Source organism: Netta rufina (assembly GCF_964035555.1).
Source record: "Netta rufina genome assembly, chromosome: 3".
Classification (NCBI taxonomy): Eukaryota; Metazoa; Chordata; class Aves; order Anseriformes; family Anatidae; genus Netta; species Netta rufina.
Window position 1 is genome coordinate 72479520 of NC_140125.1, and position 21501 is coordinate 72501020.

Here is a 21501-nt window from a genome sequence, read left to right on the forward strand (position 1 = left end):
GATGCAAACAGTAGCATACAGCACACAGAACAGTCAATTTACAGCTATACATTAAAACATGCCTCTATATAGTGATGGAGAATCCACTGGAAGGAGTAAGTTACAAATAATTAAAAAAAAAAATGCCTGTAGAAATAATAGAAGAATCACAGTTTGACACTATGCTTGCAAAATGGTTGTGTATGTACTTAGACACTGAGTGTGTTAAGAATGGATAAATTGGACCCACCGATACAGAACATGCTAACTCAACAGTTACCATTTTGTTTGGATGTGTGAATGTGTATGACATGTACACACGGTGGGCAGGTGCATTATCTGTGCACGTACATCAGACCTGCATGTACATACACATAGAAAGGCACACACCTCCACAGCTGAAGACAAATCACTTCAATAAAACCCTTTAAAGTGGGCTGAGAGTAATACTAATATGCTGCTTGTCAAAAGCGTGCTGCTCTAGGGCTCCACACATTTTATTCTTGTGTTTTTCTTATCCATAAGCTCCACATTCATTTCACCTCAGCTCTCCATTGTTTGCATATTTGCAAAGTGAATACAGAGCTATTCAGTATAATATAATGTTCACTGTTGGAGATTATTTATTAGGGGAGGTTTTAATAGCTGATAAATAGCAAAGTATTAAAGGGCTTGCTTTGTTTTTTAAGTAAGTAGAACTAAGGGGCAGATGTCTTTTCCCTGATTATTGTTAGCATCATATGGTAACCCTGGCATAATCAACCATATATCTTGTGTATCATCTTTAGTAACTGTTCTTGATTGAAAATGGAGAAGACTCACATTAGGAAAAGTCATAGGCATATAAGCTGTTTCTGTAATCCCCAATTATTTAGCTCCTCCTGACAATAACGGCAAAATAAATGAATGCTAGAATATTGTGCTAAGTAAAATGAATGGGTAGCAGAACGAGCATTAAGTGAAAGAATTATAAAGGCTTCACATAATCAGAAATTACTTAGGCTCAGAAAAGCACGTCAAGTGGCCAACTTGGAGCAAAGCTCAAGACACACTGAGGTCAGTGATGTGCAGGTGTGTGCTTGGCATTAAATGTCACTGAACTGCACGGCTGGACTGGGACCCCAAAGCATTCATCCGATAAGACGCTTTTTTTGTTTCTCTCTGATTGAAGGAAAGCAAACCAAATCAGTACTAAGGCAAAAGTGTGTAAAATAGAGAAATCCTGACTGACTCTGGTAGGGATTGGCTGGATTTATATTCGCGTGAGAGAAGCAGCAGCCTGGGCAGGTTTACACAGCAGGACAGGAGCAAAACGCCCTGAGAAGGTGGACGGTGCTGTGCTTTGCAGATGGGGCAGGAGGCACCACCAGCGGGCTGTGGACACAGACTTTTCTTTCCACTGGAGTCCCAGACAGCATCACTCATGTCATACATTAGCACAGTGCCGCTGCTGGTGGGATAAACCCAGCTGCCTTTTGCCATCGGGAAGAGCTGGAGCCTGGTGGCACTGGTGTGGAGCAAAACCAGGCAGCATGATGAAACCACGCGGAAGAATCCCAGCCACGGACTTCCAAAATAAATCTGCCTTATACAGACCTGACACTGAGCCACGGGACTAAGACCGCAGTCAACAGCATTCAAGCCCGTAATCTTACCACTACAGCACATTTTTATTAAAGAGGAAATCTCGCTATTTACATTCTCTTCTCACATACACACTGGCAGAGGAAGGAAGCCTGGTGAGCGAGTGCATGCCAGCTGATTTCTCTGCTTGGAGAGCAGTCACGGAGGAGAAGCCTGTGCCGCATGCTGGACGGGCTCCTGCTAGCTCCTGTGGGGTTTGGACGAGAGCAGTCACAAACGCATTTTTCGAATGAGGTGAGGTGTGGAGACGTTGTCTGTGTCAGTATTAAGCGGTATGGACTGTAATAAGTTTGGGGGTGGCTGAGTGCAAGGCAGTGTGTGTTTGAACCCTTGATTATAAATAAATTGTTTGTATATTCAGATTATTTTTTTTTCTCCCTGGCATGAAGAAAATAAAACAGCTTTATGTATTTGCTTGATGTGCGATGCCCTTTTCTGAAGGTTGTACAGTCCCATGAAAGAGATGTCATTCACCATTCGAGGAGGACAAGATTAGTATAGAGCAGATAGGTTAAAAAGTCCAAGACTGTAAAAATACCTGCAAGATGCCATGAAAGCAGCCCTGCTTATCCAGCTGCTGCAGAAACCGAGGCTTATCTAGCAAATTACAGATCATATTAAAAATCAAAGCTAACACACTTTGAGCCCAATTAGCAATAGAAAAACTGATAGCTGTGCATACATTAAAAAAAAACCTGTGCATGCTTCACTAGCCTTGGAAGCTAAAGCTGAGGAACTGGAAGGGAGCTCGGAGCACCATTAAAAAAGAAGTGTGAGCGGGACTTGCGCTGCTCTGTGGCCTGACTTAAGGCTGCCCCTTTCCAGCTGGAAGAGAGCTGTTATGCTCTCATCCTTCACACTGTTTGGAAACAGAGCCCTAGAGCCAAAACCTGATCTCATTCCCACTGGTAGAAGTATGCGGTAGCCCCACAGAAGCTACAGTCATTACTCTAGACTCGCACTTGTGCATCCACGTGTGAATCGGCCCTGCGTTACTGCACGTATTTCGGGATGAAGGATGATGCTGCACACATTGCAGTGCCCACTTGATGTCGGCTTACGAGCACGGCCTTCCCTCACTGCTGATTTCATCTGTCCCACCTCCGCCTCCCAGCTGGCCAACACCGCTCCCCTTCTTCTTCCAGCTGGGTGGCTCTTTCCCACCTCCTGCTGTCCTTATGGTTGGCAGTGGGCACCTCTTCTTCCCAAGCAACTCTCCGATCCAGGCGGATGGCAAGCTGGCCCCTCTCCAGACCACGGGAATGATGCTGGTGGCTCTGAGCTTGGCACGCTGGTTGCCTGCACCTGCCTAATGGTGTGCCATGCGTGGGGCCAGGCTTGGCTTCCACATGCATCAGCAACGGGGCAGGAGCTGAGGATTCATCCCACCGAACAGTGCAGCCAGGTCCCTTCCAGCCTGTGAGCATTTAAGCTGCTTGGACATCAAGGGAAAGATGGAAGGAAGAGGGGAGAACTGCACCCACCCTGTGTAAAAGTGCTGAGCCTTTAATGAGGTATTTATTGCAAATAGGAATCAGCCAACTGGTTAAAAACCATCCCCGAAAAGTGCCTTTCGTGCTGGTGAAGGAAAGCAGTGGAAAGCTTTTTGTGCAAAATAAAGACGGGGTTAAAAAAAAATACAGACAACCTAATTCAAAGATTAAAAAACTGGTACTAGTAAAGGGCACTTGGTTGAAAGGAAAGAAAGGGTTGCAGAAAACTACGGAGAAAGAGAGGGGAAACAAATCTGAGAATGGAAGAGCAGAGAAAAGCCATAAGGTGTTGCAAAAGGGGTGAAGGAGACACATTTGTGGTCACTGAAAGATGGAAAGAAAGGAAGAGAAGAAGAGATCTTGCCAGAGAGGAACTGAGGAGAAAAAAACCTGAATGTAACGGCAGTGGTGGAATGGGAAGGGAAAGGGCTGAGAAGTTTCAGGGGAAAGGACTAGAGGGCAGAGGATGATTAAGAGGGGGAAGAATGAGGGCAGGATAAGGGACTATCTGACCTTTAAAAGCCCATGTAGGTACATAAAGAAGCTGTAGGCAAGGGCTATGTGAGGAGCAAGTCAGATGTGGACAGCACAGAGAGGAAGGCTGGGATGTGGTGAGAGTGGATGGTCTTGTGTTTAAGGCACTAGATTCAGACCAGAAGGTCTGAGATCAGACTTCTGGCTTCACCAAAGGTGATTAACAGTGTTGGGAAGGAGGCAATAAGGTTCCCCTTCATGGGAAGTTTTGCTTCATTTTCCTCTATTTTTACCATTTTTCCTCTATTTTTACCATGTGTGTCTGAGAGGTAATTCATGCCATTGACTTCTATCTGCTTTTATCTGCAAAAGGGAAGGAAAACTGCCTCTAGGAGACCCTTCCCCTTAGGTTGTCCCTTTTGTCCCTCAGTGGCAGGCTGAGTCCCTCCTAATCCATCTGCACGGCACTAGGCACGATCTCTGCACACCTTTGTAACACAAATACCCGTAGTAACTTCTGAGAACAGCAGCCTAACGTGCCTATAGTTGAGCTGTTTTAGTGTCAGACACAGACCTCATCGACACTGGTAAAGATGTGGAACAAGTCTGCTGAATTTACAACAGTGTCAGTGGAAGACTGGAATTTAGATTGCCTTCCTGTAGGCACACAGACTGTATAAACAAGAGGCTTTCTTTTACTACAAGATTTCTAAGAGGCATAAAAGGAAAAGCTGGTAAATATTAACCTGCTAAACAGCCATGACTATAGCTGCTTTCTGAAGCCTTTGTGCCACAAAGGAAATCAAAAAAAGATCTTTTTCTTTTAATACTGTCTCATGCCAAGCTGGTCAGAAGCCTTCTGGATGCTAGAACATATTAGCAGTGCCATGAGGAAGATGGATAGGTTTTAGAAACAGTCATTTGGTTTCAGTGGAACCTGGACACATGGATCAATTCACAATACTGCCACTACAGCAAATGCTCAGGGCCATAAAACACATTACAGATCAGGAAACCATCAAAGTGAGGAATAAAATTAATCACTAGCCTTTCACTGGCTTGGATTCACTGCAGCTCAGAAGCCCTTTCCCCACCCCTTCTCCCATGTTTCACCTGAAAGACACTGAAAGCTGTGAAACAGCTCCATTTGGAAATGTCCTCATCTCTGTATTTATTGGGGTGCATTTTTTTTTCCTATTCCCCATTCTTTTAGAGATCTCTGATAACAGGACGTTGGTTGCCTGCATTGCGTGCTCAGAAAGAAGAGGACAGCACGGTCCCAGTCCTTTATATCACTGAGGGAGAACCATGGCTAATAAAGACATACTTCTCTACTCAGGAAAAGGTTTCCTCTTTCTATACGTGCCCTGGAAAAGGGCACAAACCACAGGGGAACACTGCTGAAGCCTGGGACTTGCCCATTTCCAAAGCCCGTCCTTCCTGGCTGCTCCACTCTGCTTTTCCTTCACTCTCTTCACGGCCTGCCCATGCAGCTGGGCAGGCAACGTGCACAGCCACACAGCCACACGCGCAGACACACAGATACCCCCCCGGCCAGCCTCAAACGCTGCTTTTTGGCAGGAGGAGCAAGGCTGTGCAGCCAGAGATGGAGACCTTCCCGCAGTCCCGTCAGCCGGCCCCGCTGGGCTGTGGCACCACCAGGAGACTCAGCTGTTTGAAGCATGATGAAGTGCCGCAGATGCTAAAGGAGCCAAATAATCGTAGGTCAGCGGGGTTGATTTCGAAAAGTTTCGTTTTTAAATCCCACCGAGGGCTTCGCCTCGAGAACTTGTGGAAATCGCTCAGTGAAGTCATGCTCCGGCCAGGCCGAGTTTCTGCCGAGCAGCACGGCTGCGATCCTCGGCGCTTTGCTCTGCTGCTGGGGGGAAAACCCAAACCACGCGCGGCGAAACCTGCAGCTCCAACCCAAAACGAACAGGAGAAAGTGTCGGGATCAGGTCGGCGTGCAGCTGGAAGAGCTCTCCACCAGGAAGCTCGCAGAGCTCCCGGGAGCAGGACAAGGATTGCTTGACTTGCTTTGTGAGCCAAGCCCTTAGGAATCCAAGAGGAAAACTTACGTGGACCTCGGTGGGACCTGGATTTGGCCTAACGTGCTTTATTTAGCATTGTGAATGAGGGAAACATTTTTTCTCGAGCTTAAGTTGAAAGATTCTTACGTTTCAGCTGGAGCCTTGTGGCGGCAGGGCATCGCACACCATCACTTCTTTCTCTTCCTTAAGCAAATCTTTATTTCTTCCACACTTAGCCTCCAACCAGCACCTCTATGCCTAAACCCTGGTAAATCTGGCTGCTGGGGGGGACATCAATCCCTCAGACCGCCCCATGCTCACCCTGTCCCTTCGGATTCAGGCACCTGGCGGGGAGCTGGGGCTCGGGGAACAACGGGAGACGAGGCCGTAAATTCCCGTCCCCCGAGCTGTAATCCCGAGGCGAGGGGATTCACTGGAGCCGGTGCCAGAAGGCGCGAGCTGCGCTAGAGCCCGTCGTACTTGCGAAGTACATATGTGATAATACCACTGCAGCCACAAAAGAATTTACAGCAGGAAGCGTCGCAGCTGTTGCTTATTAGCATTAGTACAAATTACACAAAGCAAATTGTTAGCAGACATGTTTCCACAATATTTAACTCGTGGCAGCGAATGAAAGCGGCTCTTTCTCGAGCAGAATTTGCCATTTCCAAGGGAATGGGTTTCCAATTGTCCATGAAGGGACCACGGATTAGAAGGCAGCGTGTGACTATCGCAAGAGGCAACGTGCGCGCAGCCTCACCTGCTTTCTCAGGTGGAAGGGTGCAAATTTAGGGCTGCGTTTCTTGGTGTGAGAAGCAAAATCCGCACGGCTCCAGCCAGCTCAGTTACCAGTGGCAGGGGAGCAGCAGTGCGTGGGACCTGCTCCGGAGCTGTCGTGTTAAGGCTTTACACGCAGAAACGCTTGGAAGGGGGGAGAGGCTCTTGCTGACCTGACATTTCCCTGGATTTTTACCCCAAAGTGCCTGTAATGAACTATTTCCCTAGCAACCCCAAGCCTGTTGATGGGGAAGCAGCATGAGCCAGCAGAGCTATCCTCTGACACCAGCTCAGAGGGGTGGGTAGGTGGAAAGCAGAGACAAAATCTGTGTAGGGATGGATCTTCCTTGAGGGAAGGGAAGGGAAGGGAAGGGAAGGGAAGGGAAGGGAAGGGAAGGGAAGGGAAGGGAAGGGAAGGGAAGGGAAGGGAAGGGAAGGGAAGGGAAGGGAAGGGAAGGGAAGGGAAGGGAAGGGAAGGGAAGGGAAGGGAAGGGAAGGGAAGGGAAGGGAAGGGAAGGGAAGGGAAGGGAAGGGAAGATGTGTTGCTGGAGTTCTGGCCCTGCTTTCCAGCCTCTGCCTCTCCAAAGCCACGCTCCCATGCTGTCACATCCATCTTGCCTTGCAGAAGCAGTGCTAAAGGCACCAGGGGATTTGTTTATACCCCTGCTGCTAACCCCACAAGGGAATTGTTCGTGCCTAAAGTTCATCGTCCATTTTCTTATTCTTTTGCTGATTATTGCTATTTTTGCTAATAATGTCCCACTTAGCAGCCATCCTTCCCCTAAGAAAGAAAGATGTGTGACTCTTGAGGACTGCTGACAACCTATAGAAATCCGGCAATCAATTTAAGGGCAATAACAGCCCAGAGTGATGCTTTACATGCCAGTCTCAAGGGTGCCTGGCTGCATTAATCATGCTGAGCCGAGCTGCTAGCGCTGCAAAGGCCGCCGTGCTCCTCGAGCAAGAAAGTGGGCTCAGAGCAGTGGAAGCGTTCCCATGGGCATCTCTGGAAGCTCAGCGAAGGCTGGCAGGGGAGGGAGGCATTTGTCAGCGTGGGAGAAGAGGCTGTGACAGCGGGTCCGTGCGAGGGCGGGTGGGAGAAGCTGCTCTGCCTGGCACCAGCAGCCCTGCTGCTCCTCGTGCTTTGCAACAGGAACCTCAGCAAGGGAAGAGCTCTCCTCAAACCCCTTGAATTTGCTCGTATTTTGTGTGTTTTGTGTTTTTTTTTTTTTTAAAGCAGATGCCCACAAAGTACTGAGATTGCTTAAAGCAAGCGAAGTGCCTCCTGCTCCAGCTGTGAGTGCCCAAAAGCAGAAACCAGGGGCATGCAGCGCACACCTGGGGGCAGGCACATCCACCCACCTGTTTGCAGGAGTTCAGAAATACAGCTTGGTTGGAGGCAGGCTGAAGTGAGAGCTCTGAAGAGGAAAGCAAGCAAAGCAATTTTGTACCAGCAATGTCTAAAATAGCAGCTAATCGAGAGGCGGGTGACATGCCTCTTCTGACTCTCGAGAGCTCGTTCCTAGGAAATGGCCTGACACACTGCACAGCTCAACCACCCTCCCTGGCAAGGCTCGAAAGAGAAACAATGATTATTAGTAGCAATATTACTGCAGTAATGTTTGCCCCCTAACTGCCTTTTGGTGAAAAAAAAAAAAAAACACACAGTGAGGGATTTCTTCTATAAACTTTACTCACATGTAAAACGAAGTCCCTAAACACCTCCCCTGTAAAAGGCAGCACATTAAATATCATGGCCTGGACAGTCCTGTCATGCCGAGAAGCTTCATATCAAACGAGATAGCACCACTGACCATATGCGTTAGGTACATACATGAAAACTACATCAGCACATTACATGTATGAGCATCGTTGCCACTGAGGAATCTAGGAATACTGCCTAGGTGTTACCGGGCCTCGCAGTGGGAAGGTGGAGGATAGAAGATGGGTGAGACACAGAGCTGAATGGGAATGGCTCTTTTTCAGGAAATTATGTAGCTTTGATTTTTTTTCCCACTCTCAGAACAAAAGGTGAGGTTACAGACTCTCCAGGAAAATACAATAAAATGTGCATTAATAAAATGCATAAATAAAAGAGTGGAAAAGAAACTGCATGGTTTTCATGTTGATGTGAAGTGGCTTCTGTCTCAGCCAGATATCTGACTGAACAGATGTCCACTCCGTGCCACATGGACACAAAGAGATGCAGGTGGGGGTCCCAAGAATCAGCACGTTTAGGGTTCAGTGTATGGCGTCACTGGGTAATACATGACTTTTCATTTAGCACACTTGTTGAGCTGCTCATCTGGGAGTTGTTTTGACATGGAGACAAGATTTGCTGAAAATTGGTCCGATTTCCAATTCCCATCCTGCAAACATGTGCAGGCTGCAAGGATTTTCATAATTAGGTCCTGAACTGGTACCTTTTTACGAGCTGTATTCTAGCAACATGCATCAAATTGAATTGTAATCCATGAGTATTTTTGGTAATATTCATAAACAGCCTCAGATGGTTTAACACCTTGCATATTATCAGGCCTCCTTTCCCCAGTTCGGCTGAGGTGTGCTCTAAAATAACCTGCATGACCAACAAACATTTGCCACCACTGCTTGTCATGCACCAAGGATTTAAACCATATGGATGTGTCCCTTCATAATCTCTACTTGTGGAGGATAAAGATGAGGGCTTACCCACCCCACAAATTGCCTCCTTGGCCTTCGACCTGTCCTTCTCCTGGCCTGGCTGCACAGAATATCAACGAGCACCTTTTAGATTTCACTAAGAGGCAGGAGGGCATTACTTTGAATCCACTTGAGACTTAAAGCCAGGAAAATCTGCATATGTGCTGAAAGCAAGCATGCATTGCCCTCTGCAGCAATGCAATCAGGCACTGACCCTACAGCATCTGCCCCGGACCTGCCCACAAGCGCAGAGATGTGCCGTGCCTTGCCAGCTCCTCGTGGGGAACGCTCCCACCCAGCTCCCTCGCTTTGCAAAAGCACAAACGAGACCAAAAACAGAAATTCTGCTTTTTCTCAAAAGAGTGCCAAAAACCATACGTCAGCCAGCAAGGAAGGGAGACGACAGCTGAGCACGCCAGACACCATGGGAGCCATCCACCCCCTCTTCGGCTTAACGGGAAACATCCTGTCAGAAATGCTTTCTGCATTTGGGCTTTTCTTGAAATAATTATCTGTAAACGGCGACGGCTCATCCTGCTGGGAGCCTGCGATTCCTTGTCAGTATTTGGAGATGTGCTGGCTGGGAGAGTTGTGATGGTCAAAGCTCATCAGACAGAAAGCACCGTGTCATCTGAGCTCCAGCCCCAAGTCTGTTAGGGCTGCTCCCTCTAGTGGGAAAAAGTACTTCGGCTGCAAAAAAATCCCTCAATCCCACTTTTTTTTTTTTCATTTTTTCCTTTTTTTTTTTTTTTTTTTATTTTAAAATTTTCTTTTTATTATTGTTTTTTTTGTTTGTTTGTTTTTTTTACTTTTTCTTTCTTTTTCTTTTTCTTTTTTTTTTCTCCTTTTCTTTATTTTTTTTCCCTTTTCATTTTCAAACTGCAGAATTCAAGTTTTCCGGATGATAGTGCAAGACACGGGGTCGTTCCCATCAGAAGACAGAGGACCAAAGGCTGCCCTTTCCCCAACGCCTTGAGCACCGGTGGTGGAGCTGGCACCCAGCGGTGGCCCCGCAGCAGGTGCAGGACCCTTGGTTTGTCTGCCAGCAGTCCTCAGCATACACCATCGCTGTGTTTGCTTTCGATTCCCCACTTCTGATTACAAAAATAGGACTTACTATAATCATAATAATATCAATGGTACAAAATAAGTATATAATTTTTTGGCAAATTATTAACGCAAGCAGCCCGAAAGCTCCCATTGGATTAAAAAAATTGTGAAGATGCGCAAATGTTAAAAAAGGCAAAGTCTTTGTTAAAAAAGAAGGGAAAACAATCTGCAAAAGAACGCATTTCTGTAAGGCAGCACGTTACCTTTAGTTTTCTGTCTAGATTTAGGTCAGGTTCTGCTGTTGTTCAGGAAATTGTTAGAACTTGGTTTGCTTGAGTTTATCAATGTGGTAGCACAGCTTCAGCGCGGGTCCCAGTTTCAGCCCCAGGTACTTCATGATCATGTCACTTTTCAGCAGCAACAAAGCATTGCCATCAATCTCCTGGTTTCAAAAGAGAGAAAGAGAATCAAAATGTGTTAACCTCGCTTCCAGCACCGTGAAAGCAAGACAGCAGAGCTGCGTCCGGACACATTAAACAAGGTGAATCAGAAACAGCATGTCTTAGACCAGAGCTGGCTGAAATGTCAGGAATTCTGAAACTTCATTAAAAAAATTGAAAGCTAAGGTAAGATAAAAGGAAGCTCTAAAGGAGGCTTTAATCACATATTACGTTTGTTCTTCAAGGAGCTCTAAGGTTTGTCTAGGTTTTCAATTACTTGGCATAAAATCATGAGGATTTTTATTTTTTTATTTTTAAATCAGGGTTGCTCTAAACCCACAGAATCACAGTAGTAACATATTTAATTGGATGTATTAACAAAACTTGTTCAAATTTAATTTTACCTCCAAGTCAGAGGTGGAAACAGCCACCAAGTTCAGCTGTTTATCCCAGACCTGTTGGCTTGAAAACCTTTTGTACTTACAAAATGCCTGTACTGAGCAGAGGATAGCACTGATGCACAGACACAGGATGCTGTCTTAATGTGGGCTCTCTTGTGACTGTACAACACAGAAACTTTCAAATATGCTGTCCTTTCTTGGATCCTGAGCTTGTCTGTTTTCTTTTCCCCAGCTTTATTAGCAGATCTGCTTAAAAATACTAGTTTTCCTCTCAGTCTCCACTCCTTACTTGGATCATCACAGCTAAAACATAACTAATGCTGTGTGTGTGCATATATATACACAAACACGCTAGTGCTATATATATTGTATTCTATGTTTTTGATGGTAACGTCTTTCCTCTGTGATCCATTACCTACTAATTAAGCAATACTATGGATCCTAATTTGCCCTGATCATTATTATTCCATTCAGCAGGTGATTTAGCTGATGAACAGTTAAGGTCACTTTCTGATTAACTCAATCAATTGATGCTCTTCATTCTGCACCCCCCACTCCATCCATTACAGGAACTCTTTTTCCTCCCCCTCTCTTTTCCATTATTTTAAGGAAGTTAAGGAAAGGAAGATTAAGTATTACGTATAATTAATATTTGCTTAAGAAAGAAAAACAAACTCCTGGAACTGTGATGCCATAAGGTAAAATCTCTGTCAAGGGTTTGGTGCGACTGCAGCTGTTTCTAAATGTTGAGTTCAGCATTTTATTATTTCCTTTATTATTACTGTGTAGGGGTCAAAATTAAACTCCTTGACTAGAGTATGCCAGAGGGAGCGTTCATATCCAATTAAATATCCCATATTAGCCATGTCCCTGTGCAGATTGTTGGCTCAACTTCTCTTTAATATTACTGTGTCAGCCCTTTAAAAAATAATTTTAAAATTGAAAGACTCTATAGCATGGTCCCCAAGTCTGCAGTAGCCCCAATGAGCTGGTCTTGAATAGGCTCTGGAGCTGGTAAAATTCAGTGTGCTTAGTTTGTACCGCATTAGTTGAGATCTGGCCCACTGCAGATTAGGATATTGCAGGAAAATATCACTCTGTTCCTGCAAGGGATGGGAGCAGCAAATGTATGAGCTGTGTGATCATGATACAGGGGGAGTAAACATACAGCTTCCACAAGCAAGAATGAGTATTACAGTGTTTGTGCTAGCTTCTTGCAGAACTTGGTCTGAGGACACTGCTCAAAAAGCAGAGTAGCCCCTAACCAAGCCCTGTGCCATGTGAACAAGAATTGCACCTGGGTTTGGATGTCTGTGGGTGTCCCCCAGGATGAGACTTTGAATGAGAAAGATGCAAATTCAGATCTTCATGAGTGTTTAAGCAATTAATTATGAGTAAAATTAGAAACATGAGGATCTATATCTCAAATAGGAACAAAAAGCTTTTTATTTTTTAGTGCTCTGCAGTCTGGTAAACAGACACCAGCCCTGGTAAGGCCACCACCTGTGACAGGAGTGCAGCAAGTGGCAGCTCATCAGTCAGGGCCCCAACAACTGATATGAAGAAAGTCTAGGGAAAGATGCAAGCTCACAAGTGTGATGTCTAGCACTGGCAGAGACAGGTTGCTCTTTAAATAAATGGTATTCATTACGTTAAACTCAAAGGTTTTTGTCTCCTTCATACATGCGTTTGCAAATCACCAGCCATAATTAAACTGTCAGACCATAGCATTTCTTCCAGCCCTTCCAGCCTGAATTTTCTACCTGCTAACTCCCTTTATAGCTCTTTCTGCTCCTCTGTTTCCCTTCTCCCAGCCTGCCTACCACAGCCTGCCTGTTGCTGAGAGGGCACAGCATGGGGCTCTCACGCAGAGCTGCCACCAGGTCCCTGCCAGGCCCACGGCTCCTTTGTGTGATGGAGGGGAGGTTGTAGGCAGTTTCGTGGTCTTGGTGGACCCTTCAGGAGCTGTTTTAGGTGTCTTTGGCAAGAGGACAGGCTCCTGTTCGTGGTGAGAAGAGCAGAGCCACAGCCACGATCATCCCGCAACGCACACTGTAGCTGTGACTGATGTGGGCTACACCTCCCTGCCTCAGGGAGAGCCAGCTCTTGGGACAGTGGTCAACACCCAAATGGCTTCATACAGCAAGAGCAAAGAGATCTGCTGGCATGCAGGACACCTCTCCCACCCTCCCCTTCCTCGTGGCCCCACCACCCTTTTCTTCCCACTGTCATAGCTGAGCTGAGCTGACTGCCAAAGCAATGCTTCCAGGTGATAGCTGGGCCTTGTCAATGGCAGTAAGTGCTGCTAAGTAAATTATGCACCTGCTTCATGGAAAGATTGAACATACAGGAAAATATGGCTAAGGTTAATGGACTAATCACTTGTCTCTCACCTCTGAGGTCTCCGTGCTAATCCAGATGAGATCTGAAGGCTGAAAAATTGCAGGGACATACATAACTCAAAGGTGTAATTGAATTGAGTTGTGTGGTAATCTTACCCAGCTCCTCAAACCTGCTGCATATTTTACAAGGAAACCAGTGATAAGTAGGGCCTGTAGGTGCTGGGTGCCTCACAAAGGCTGACAGGGACAGTCTTTAGGGGCAATTTAGCTCGGTGTCCCCGGTCACAGAGCAGCAGCAGTATTGTGGCACGGCATGCTTCGGTGCAGCTGGCCCAGTGACCACCCAGAGTGTGTCACTGCCCTGCTGCTGTGTGAAAACACAGTGCCATAGGAGTGGAAACTGGACAAAAACGGTGCTGTGCAAGCTCTGCTGTTCTCATCCCAACACCCTGTCTCAATGCCCAGGGCTGGTGTTCTGATCTGGTCAGGTAGTGATGGAGGAGGCTGGAAATGGTAGATGCAGTGGTACCAACACCTTACGCAGCAGGAGAACAAGAAAGTCCTGATCAGATGTATGTTTACAGTCCTCTTTACTATATCATATTCTCCAGTGAGTCAGCAGGTCTGTTAAATCTGGTTATGTAGTTACATAATTTTATTTTATTTTTTTTAAAAAGTATCTTGGCTCTTTGGCTCTTTTAGGCTTCTACTGCTAAATATCTAGAGACGCATAAAAAATGCTCTTCAGAGAAGAATCATAGGTATCCTGAGAATAAATTGTCATTGAGGCAAGGCTTTTTTGTGCCAATCTGACAATGAAAAATGAACACCAGATCCTCTGTGCTTTCTCTTCGGTTTAGCATAATGACAATATATGCTGGCATACTGGAAACAAATAGCGAGCATTTTCTAAAGACATTTGTAGGATCTTTTTGTTGAGCGATAAGTGAGCTCTTCTTCAGCACTTCCCCTCTTCCCCCCAAAGCTCTGAACCCCTTGCAGGGCCCTGTGGTCAACCTGGCTGAGCACAGGCACTGTCTATAGCAGCCAAAAGCAGGCTGTCTGTATGTCTGTATCTCTTGGGACTGCCTGTGCACTTGGCTCAAATTCCCCAGAAACACCAAGGGCAGCCTTTTACATACGTGTTTTCTGAAGAGCTCCACGTGGGGTCCTAAAGCATGAGGGTCTGCGTCCTTCACGAACCAAACCACGTCATCCACAGTCCAGGTCAAAGGATTCTTGCTTGATGGCCGAGCCGAGTCTTGTTCTGGTGAAGGACTTGAGGCTGTAGGTACAAAAAAAAAGAAAAAAAAAAGCCAACAGCAGTGCATTGCAGTGGCATGCAGTGGCTTCCCTGGTTTGTGAGCATGCAGCAGTGCGGCAGCCCCATGTGTTGGATGTCAGATCTGAGTGTATCAGCCTGAGATGGTGGGGTGGGGAGAGAAAGGGGCTTGGCAGTTTCCTGCTTACCGGGAGACATGATCCCAGCTGGTGAATTGTGTTAAAAAACATGAAAGCCTCAGGTTCCTGCTGGGGAAGGAAAAATGTGCCAGCTGCCAGGCTCTTAAACCGAGCTGCCCCTGCTGTCTGATGCGCAAGCAGTGGGGATTTTGGCTCAGGAAGACACCACCCTCCCACCTGGAGAGAAAGCACTTCGGCACGAAACAAAGGAGCTTGCCATTGAATGTGAAGGCCAGAGGATAAAATCAGACTTCAGCAGATAGGTTTTTTCTTTGCATACAGATCTTCAGACTTATCTTGGAGCTTAGAGGAGGGTTCCTAATCAATACCCTGCTAATCTTAGTCTCACACAAAGCTGAGGGTCCCTGGTGAAGGTTGATTTGGAGGGCTACTAAAACATGCGAAGATGAACACTGCACGTGTGATCCTTTAATGGTACAAGCCCTGGATGATTTAAGGTCACTTTGGCTTGTTGTAGCTCTAAATCAAGTGAAAAAAGGCACATTGGAATGAAAGTACATTTATGTTTTTATTCTGAGTCTCTGCAGAACCATAAATCTTAGCCTGCATGTGTATATAACTCGTCCACACACACCCTTACGTTGCTTCACAAAGAACTACATTATGCTAGGCTACAGGAAAGCTGTTTGCTTTTGTTTGTGTCCACACAAAGCAAACTTTACATTAGCAGGTGACAGCACATAAATGTATAAGGTGTTACTTGCCCAGACCTGCTCATCTCTTTCTGTTAAGGCCCAATTTTCAATAACTGTTGCAAATGATAAGCAAACAGACACTACAGAAGGCAGAAAAGGAAGCAGAGTGCAAAGAGAGGCAGACCACAGGTACACAAACCGTACCCTGGAGAGGCCCCAGGTAGCCAAGAAGGGAATAAGAATGGCTCAGAGCTGCTGAGGAGAGAAGGACTGAGCCCTCCAGAGAAACCTTGAGCTTATAAAGACAGATAAAAGGTATAAAAACACCACGTGTGGCTCCAAACACCATTGTAATAAGACCAAATGCAGTGGGCTGGGTTTGTGGCTTATGTAAATCACGTTGATGACTTCAATAGAGCTGTGCTGATTTATGTGAGCGGAGGGTCTGCCCATATACGCACAATAACAGCTTTATGTGCATATTGGCCCTTTTCTTTCTCGCCACATCCCCGTCCCCCAGTATAATGTAATGGGGTGCATTTCGCAGTTAGGAAAGATGAACTCCAGTAAGCAGCAGTGCTATGAATGTGTAAATCTGGTCAATGGGCTTCGTAATGGGATGGGATGTAAATATCATGATAATTACGCTCTCATTTGCTAAGTCACTGTGCTGGATATAAAGGACAAGGCATAGCCGCGGGTCCTCGTAATTAGGCAGCGAGGGCTGGTGTTCGTACGGACTCACGCGACCCTGGGCTCCGCTCACAGAACAAATGCAATACACAGTGGTACAGGCACCATCTGGACTCTTTGGCATGAAGCGATGAAGACAAAGAGTAGGAAATGAATGGGGCAATCTCGGCCAGCCCCTGGATCGTCAGTAACATCGAGCAAGTTTGTCAGGGGTGAGCGGGAGAAGCGAGACTTGCCTTGGAGGCAGAGGAGCAAGTACCTGTAAAGGGACTCTGGTAGCTTAACTTGCTCATGGCACGATCTGCTGCGGGTCTGGTGGCAGCTGGTGAGGAGAGATGTTGCCCCTGGGCACCTCAAACCAAGGGAGAAAACCAGGATTTTGTGAACCAGTGGAAAAAGAGAGAGGGGAAAGGCTTGGCTGTGCCCGAAGCACTGCAGATGTTCCCACACCACAGCCATAGCATGGTCTGGGGAGATGGGCCACTGCTGAGGAGCACATTTTTCCCCTAAAATTCATACGAATACAAGGAAACCCAGAGGACTTAGTGTGGGGTTCACGCCAGGTGCATGAACAGAGCAGGCCCTGGCCCAGTGACTGCTGCCCAAAATGCTTGCAGAGATGCCAGGGAAGGGCAAAGAAGGGCAGAGAGCCCCTGGGAGCAGCTGGGGGCCTTTCTGGGTATGAGAAATATTGGTAATAAAAGAAAGGGGGTGAGGAGGAAAGGTCGAAATGACAGGGGAACTCTGCGCGCTCCTCTGCAGTCTAGCAATCGATAGCATAAATCCGATTTTTTAAAGACAAATATATAAATGACCTTTCTAAAGAGACTACATGGCCAGAACTCTTCCAGCCTCCAGCAAGTGAAGATAACCCTTTCAAATCCCTTCCTGAGATATAATACGTCAATATAAACACGAGAATTATGCATAGCCATAACTCTTCTTTATTTTAAATCTGTATTTACCTACCTGGAGCCAAGTCCTCTATTCCCTGCTGCTTTTTCATGAATTAAGATGTGTTATTTTCCTGGTGTGTAAGCGACTACCTTTAAATGCTGTTAGCGAAACTGGGATACTGTCAGTTTGCAGACAAATTTCTCAAATTCAGTTTTTAGATGATGACGCTGGAAGCAATCTCTTTTTGCATGTATTTTAAAATGTATTTTTTAAATTCACTCTGGCTTTTACACATTAATTTTACACATTAATTTACACATTAGTGCAATTTCTTTATTTCCAAAAGAAAATAAATCATTTCATGCCTACATAAAGGCAGAGGTTTTATGTTTCAATAGCATCACCTTGGTAAAAGATTATATTAAGCACAAAAGTGTTTGATGGCGGCAGGGCAAGTACTATACATTTTTTTCTTATCAGAAGGTATTCACACTTAACCTAAGAATTAGATAAATGAGGAAGTCTCATGTCTCCCGGGTATCCTATGCCATTCTGTCATCAGAATTAATCAAGATGATAATGAATACTCAGATTACAAAGAGATGGGAGTGCTCGGGACCAATAATTATTTTTAGAGATTGTAATCTAGGTCAAATCCAATTTCCTGTTTTTGACAGGTGGCAAAAAATTTGTCAAATTAATGGAACGGGATATGGAAATCCAGGTAATCAAAGGGAAATGCTTCCCCTCCTGCCTGCAGCAGTGCCAGGGGAAGATGGGGATGGGGCTCCCCTCTGGGGAAGGCTCTCAGGGTATCCCAGCTGAGACTATTGCCAGGGATGGCTGGAAATACCAGGCCAGCACCCAGTGCCCAGCAAAGATGATGGTGAGATGATGGTGCAACAGAGCCAACGGCTGAGCTCTTGCTCCATTTCTGTTTCCAGACCTTCCTCAGAAGGAGGATGGAGAGAGAGAGAGCCAACAGCCGAGTGGCTGCAGAGCCATACTGAGAAAATACGACACTAAAATGGAGTTAAACCTGTGAAAGAAGGAAAGATAAATAACAGACTCCCTAAATATGTTCTTGGCAAACAAACAGAGCCCAGAGGGAGTGCGGCCATTGATAGATAAGAGTGGAAAGGGAGTGACAGATGAACTTTAATATTGCTGCAGGCCTAAATGATTTCTTTGCCTCAGGGGAAGGGGGTGGGAATGAAATTTTAAAAGGTTCTCTCTGATCGCACTGGAGCAGATAATAAGGAGCAGCAGATCCACTGAAAGTAAGCCAAAGTAGCAGGCCCTCAAAGGCATGGAGAAATAAGAAATATTTTTTTAAAAATAAATCCTCCCACTGCAAACAAGGGCAGGAGGAAGGTTTTGCAGGAGAGGCTTCCTACAAGGCCAGGGCGCACCATGCTGGAGAAGATGGTTGGAAGGAGGAGGGCTGGAAAAACAGGCGGGTGGAAGAATAAAATTACGGGATATTTCTGGGCATGGGAGGCTCAATGAGCTGCAGTCAGCAGAGAGGCATGGAAAGCAGATTTTGCATTTAACACCTGCACGTATGCTGGCAAGCCCCTTGCAGGAGATATGTGCACCGTGGCTGTTGTCCCTGTCCCACCAGCGCTGCAGCTGTGTCCTGCAGGGGATGGGACACGGTGGCCACCAGAGCCACGAAGCTGAATGAGACACAGCCATAAACTGGTGATACATGTTCACTGGGGCTTTTCTTGCCTTGCTTCTCCTTTGCAGTAGAAAAAGAGCAGATCACTGAACACATCAAACCTTTCACGTTGTAAATGTCCTCAAAAACCAGGGGGCAGGCAGCACTTGCCAAAGCAGTGGGACCAGGGCTGGGCATCCCTTGCCCACCTCCCCACCCCAGGTGCTTGCAGCATTGCTCTGGAAAAAAAGAGAAACTTCAGCCCCTGCACCCCCAAATGTTGTCAGGAAATGAATGTATTAAGCAAGGAAGGATTGCCTCTTTAACGAAGGCCCTCAGGTGATAATAATTAACTGCTAATATTGGATAATAAAATCTGCATAAAGCCGGCAAGCTACAGGGCAAGGTTAAGGTTATTATGTTGTGTCTGAACACAGAATTCTTCACGCTTGGAATAAAGGGTTTGTTTGTCTGGTACATAAGCAAGCTTGGAAAGGTTTAAGGTTTATGATGTCCTTGACTATTCCTCCCCTGATTTAAGAGCTTCCATTTGGCAAATGATGACAGAAAAGTGCATGTTTATCTGTTAGCAGCCCCAACTGGCTTTCTGAAATGACTTGTTTTTTTTTTTTTTGGTTTGGAATTTTTTAGCATAATCAGAGAGAATTAGGCATCGTGCTTCCGATCGCATTAATGAGAGCTTTGAGGTTTAATCTCATCCATTCCCCTTGAAAAACATTTTCTGCTCTGCACTGAGCTCTGTTTTATGGCTATGATTTTTTCCATGATATTTGCACACCCTGATAAATAACGCATGCTATTTTTCAAAAATATTCGTTAAATAAAGAGGATTGGCTTGAGGTTTTGGAGAGAAATCCTTCCTTTTTTTAATGAGTGCTGCCTATCCCTTCCTTGTGAGTATGCAAACTGAGGAGGATTAGAAGAGATACTGGCATGCACCAATTACTCATCTTTGTTCGCTTATGATTCAGCAGCATATAAATTGTCCCTAGAAAGAGGAAAAACACATGAAGAAGCATCATAGTGAGAGTGCAGATTCCTAAGACCTTTGCAAGAGAGATTTTTCCAAGACAGTAATCAAACTCCAGTGTAGCTGCACCAAGGTAGCCTTAGGAATATATATATTTTAAAAAATCACAGCCACTGAAAACTGCCCAGCCTTAGCCAAGAATAAGCTGCTCTCCTCTGCTTCAGAGGAGCCAGCTCCTGCCTCTGCTGGAGTCTCCAGAAAGCAGCTGAGAAGTTCAGAGGCAACGGGATGGTGGTGGGACAAACATGCATGGGCCGTCGGTGCTGACAGACAGACAGAGGTGCACAGAGCACCTGGCCATTGCCCTTCCTCCTGTTGGAGACCTTGAGAGCAACCCCATCTTTGTATGGGTTTGCAGGGACCTGTATGTGCAGATCCTAATGTACAACGGATGAAACCATGTCTAATAAATTGTTGATAATTATAAATGATATCAAGATATTAATAACATTTTTTGGGTGGTCTTCACTGTATATCTGTCTGCTTTAAGGAGCCATTGCTGTTGAGCTGGCCAAATATCCCAGAGGTCCTGGATGAACTAGTCTTTGCACGTGTTAAAAATATGCCCTATGAAAACAAAACAAAACAAAACAAAAACAAGCAAACAATCAAACAAACTAAACAAAACAGTTTTGGGATAAGTCCTTTTATCCCAAAATGTCATATCTTGCAGCTTGAATTCATTTGTAGCTGCTCCAAAGATGCCTAGACCTCACAAGTGTCTGGTCTAAAAGCAATGTTTTCGTCTTTGCTCCTCAAAGCTCTGTAATATGTTTCAAACTAGGGAAATATAAGAACCTGCAAGGCCTATAGCATGGGCCCTCTATGACTTGCCTGTTGGTTCGGTTCTGGAAAAATAACCTGCCATCTTTTAGGCTTTCATTTTGCAAAGACTGCAAATTTTGATGGAAGTCACAGTAAGAGAGATAGAACTGCCTCCTGAAGCTTAGCTTTCCACTTAGGGCTCTGTTGAGTCTGGGAAAAAGTGATATTCACAGTCAGAAACGAGAAGGGAAAGTAATGCAGATGAGCAAGCTTAGGGAGCCCTGTTTTTAAACTTCAGTCTCTTGAACATAGATTCAAACCCATGATAACAAGGCATCTCCACACAGCATATTCTTAAAGCACGGGAACTTTACCACAGTATTTTTTAGATGCTGAAAATGTGCAAATCATTGTTAAATCTTGGCTTCTTGCATAATCACCTGCAGTTTCCAGTTGAAATGCAAGGGCAGAAAGACAGTGTAAGGAGTTAATGCTAGAGAAAAGGATTAGGGGGAACCAGTGAGGCTTCTGCAAGAGGAAAAAAAAAAAAAAAAAAAAAAAGCAAAAACAAAAAAGAACCACCCAGAGTGACAGTAGATTCCATTAATAAATGAGGAAGGGAAAAAATTAATGACTTAAAAATGGCTGAGACACTCAACTCCATTGTTAGATCTATCTTCAAGATGAAAAATGCATAAATGAAGTTTGAATAATTAGTAAGGGGTGAAGACACTATTCAAATCACTACTGATAAGGACCTTTTAATTGAGAAATTAGAAAATGCAAAAAAAAGACAAAGTTAGCAGAAGTTCAGATAATTACCTAACCTGTTTGATGAACCCAGGTCATTTGTGGGGGTGAAAAAAAAATCATTGCTAACAGGGAATGTAGCAATAAGCTGGAGAAGAGCAAATGCAACCCAGGTTTAGAAACCACACTTGCCACTGCCATGGCCAATTTTCTCATGATATTGTGAGCTTCTGGCTGCCTGTCTGTGCGCACC

At 45.4% G+C, this 21501-nt stretch overlaps 1 protein-coding gene across 1 annotated transcript in view; it reads right to left on the bottom strand.

Moving 5' to 3' along the window:
- Positions 1 to 10445: 10445 nt before the first annotated feature.
- Positions 10446 to 21501, bottom strand: part of SCML4 (Scm polycomb group protein like 4) — a gene marked incomplete at both ends in the record, with an annotated part of 35558 nt that continues 24502 nt past the window's right edge. Inside the window, 2 exons of the mRNA XM_084284437.1 lie at positions 10446 to 10571; positions 14455 to 14597. Coding sequence (XP_084140563.1) covers positions 10446 to 10571; positions 14455 to 14597 — 269 coding nt within the window. The remainder of the gene's footprint in view (positions 10572 to 14454; positions 14598 to 21501) is intronic.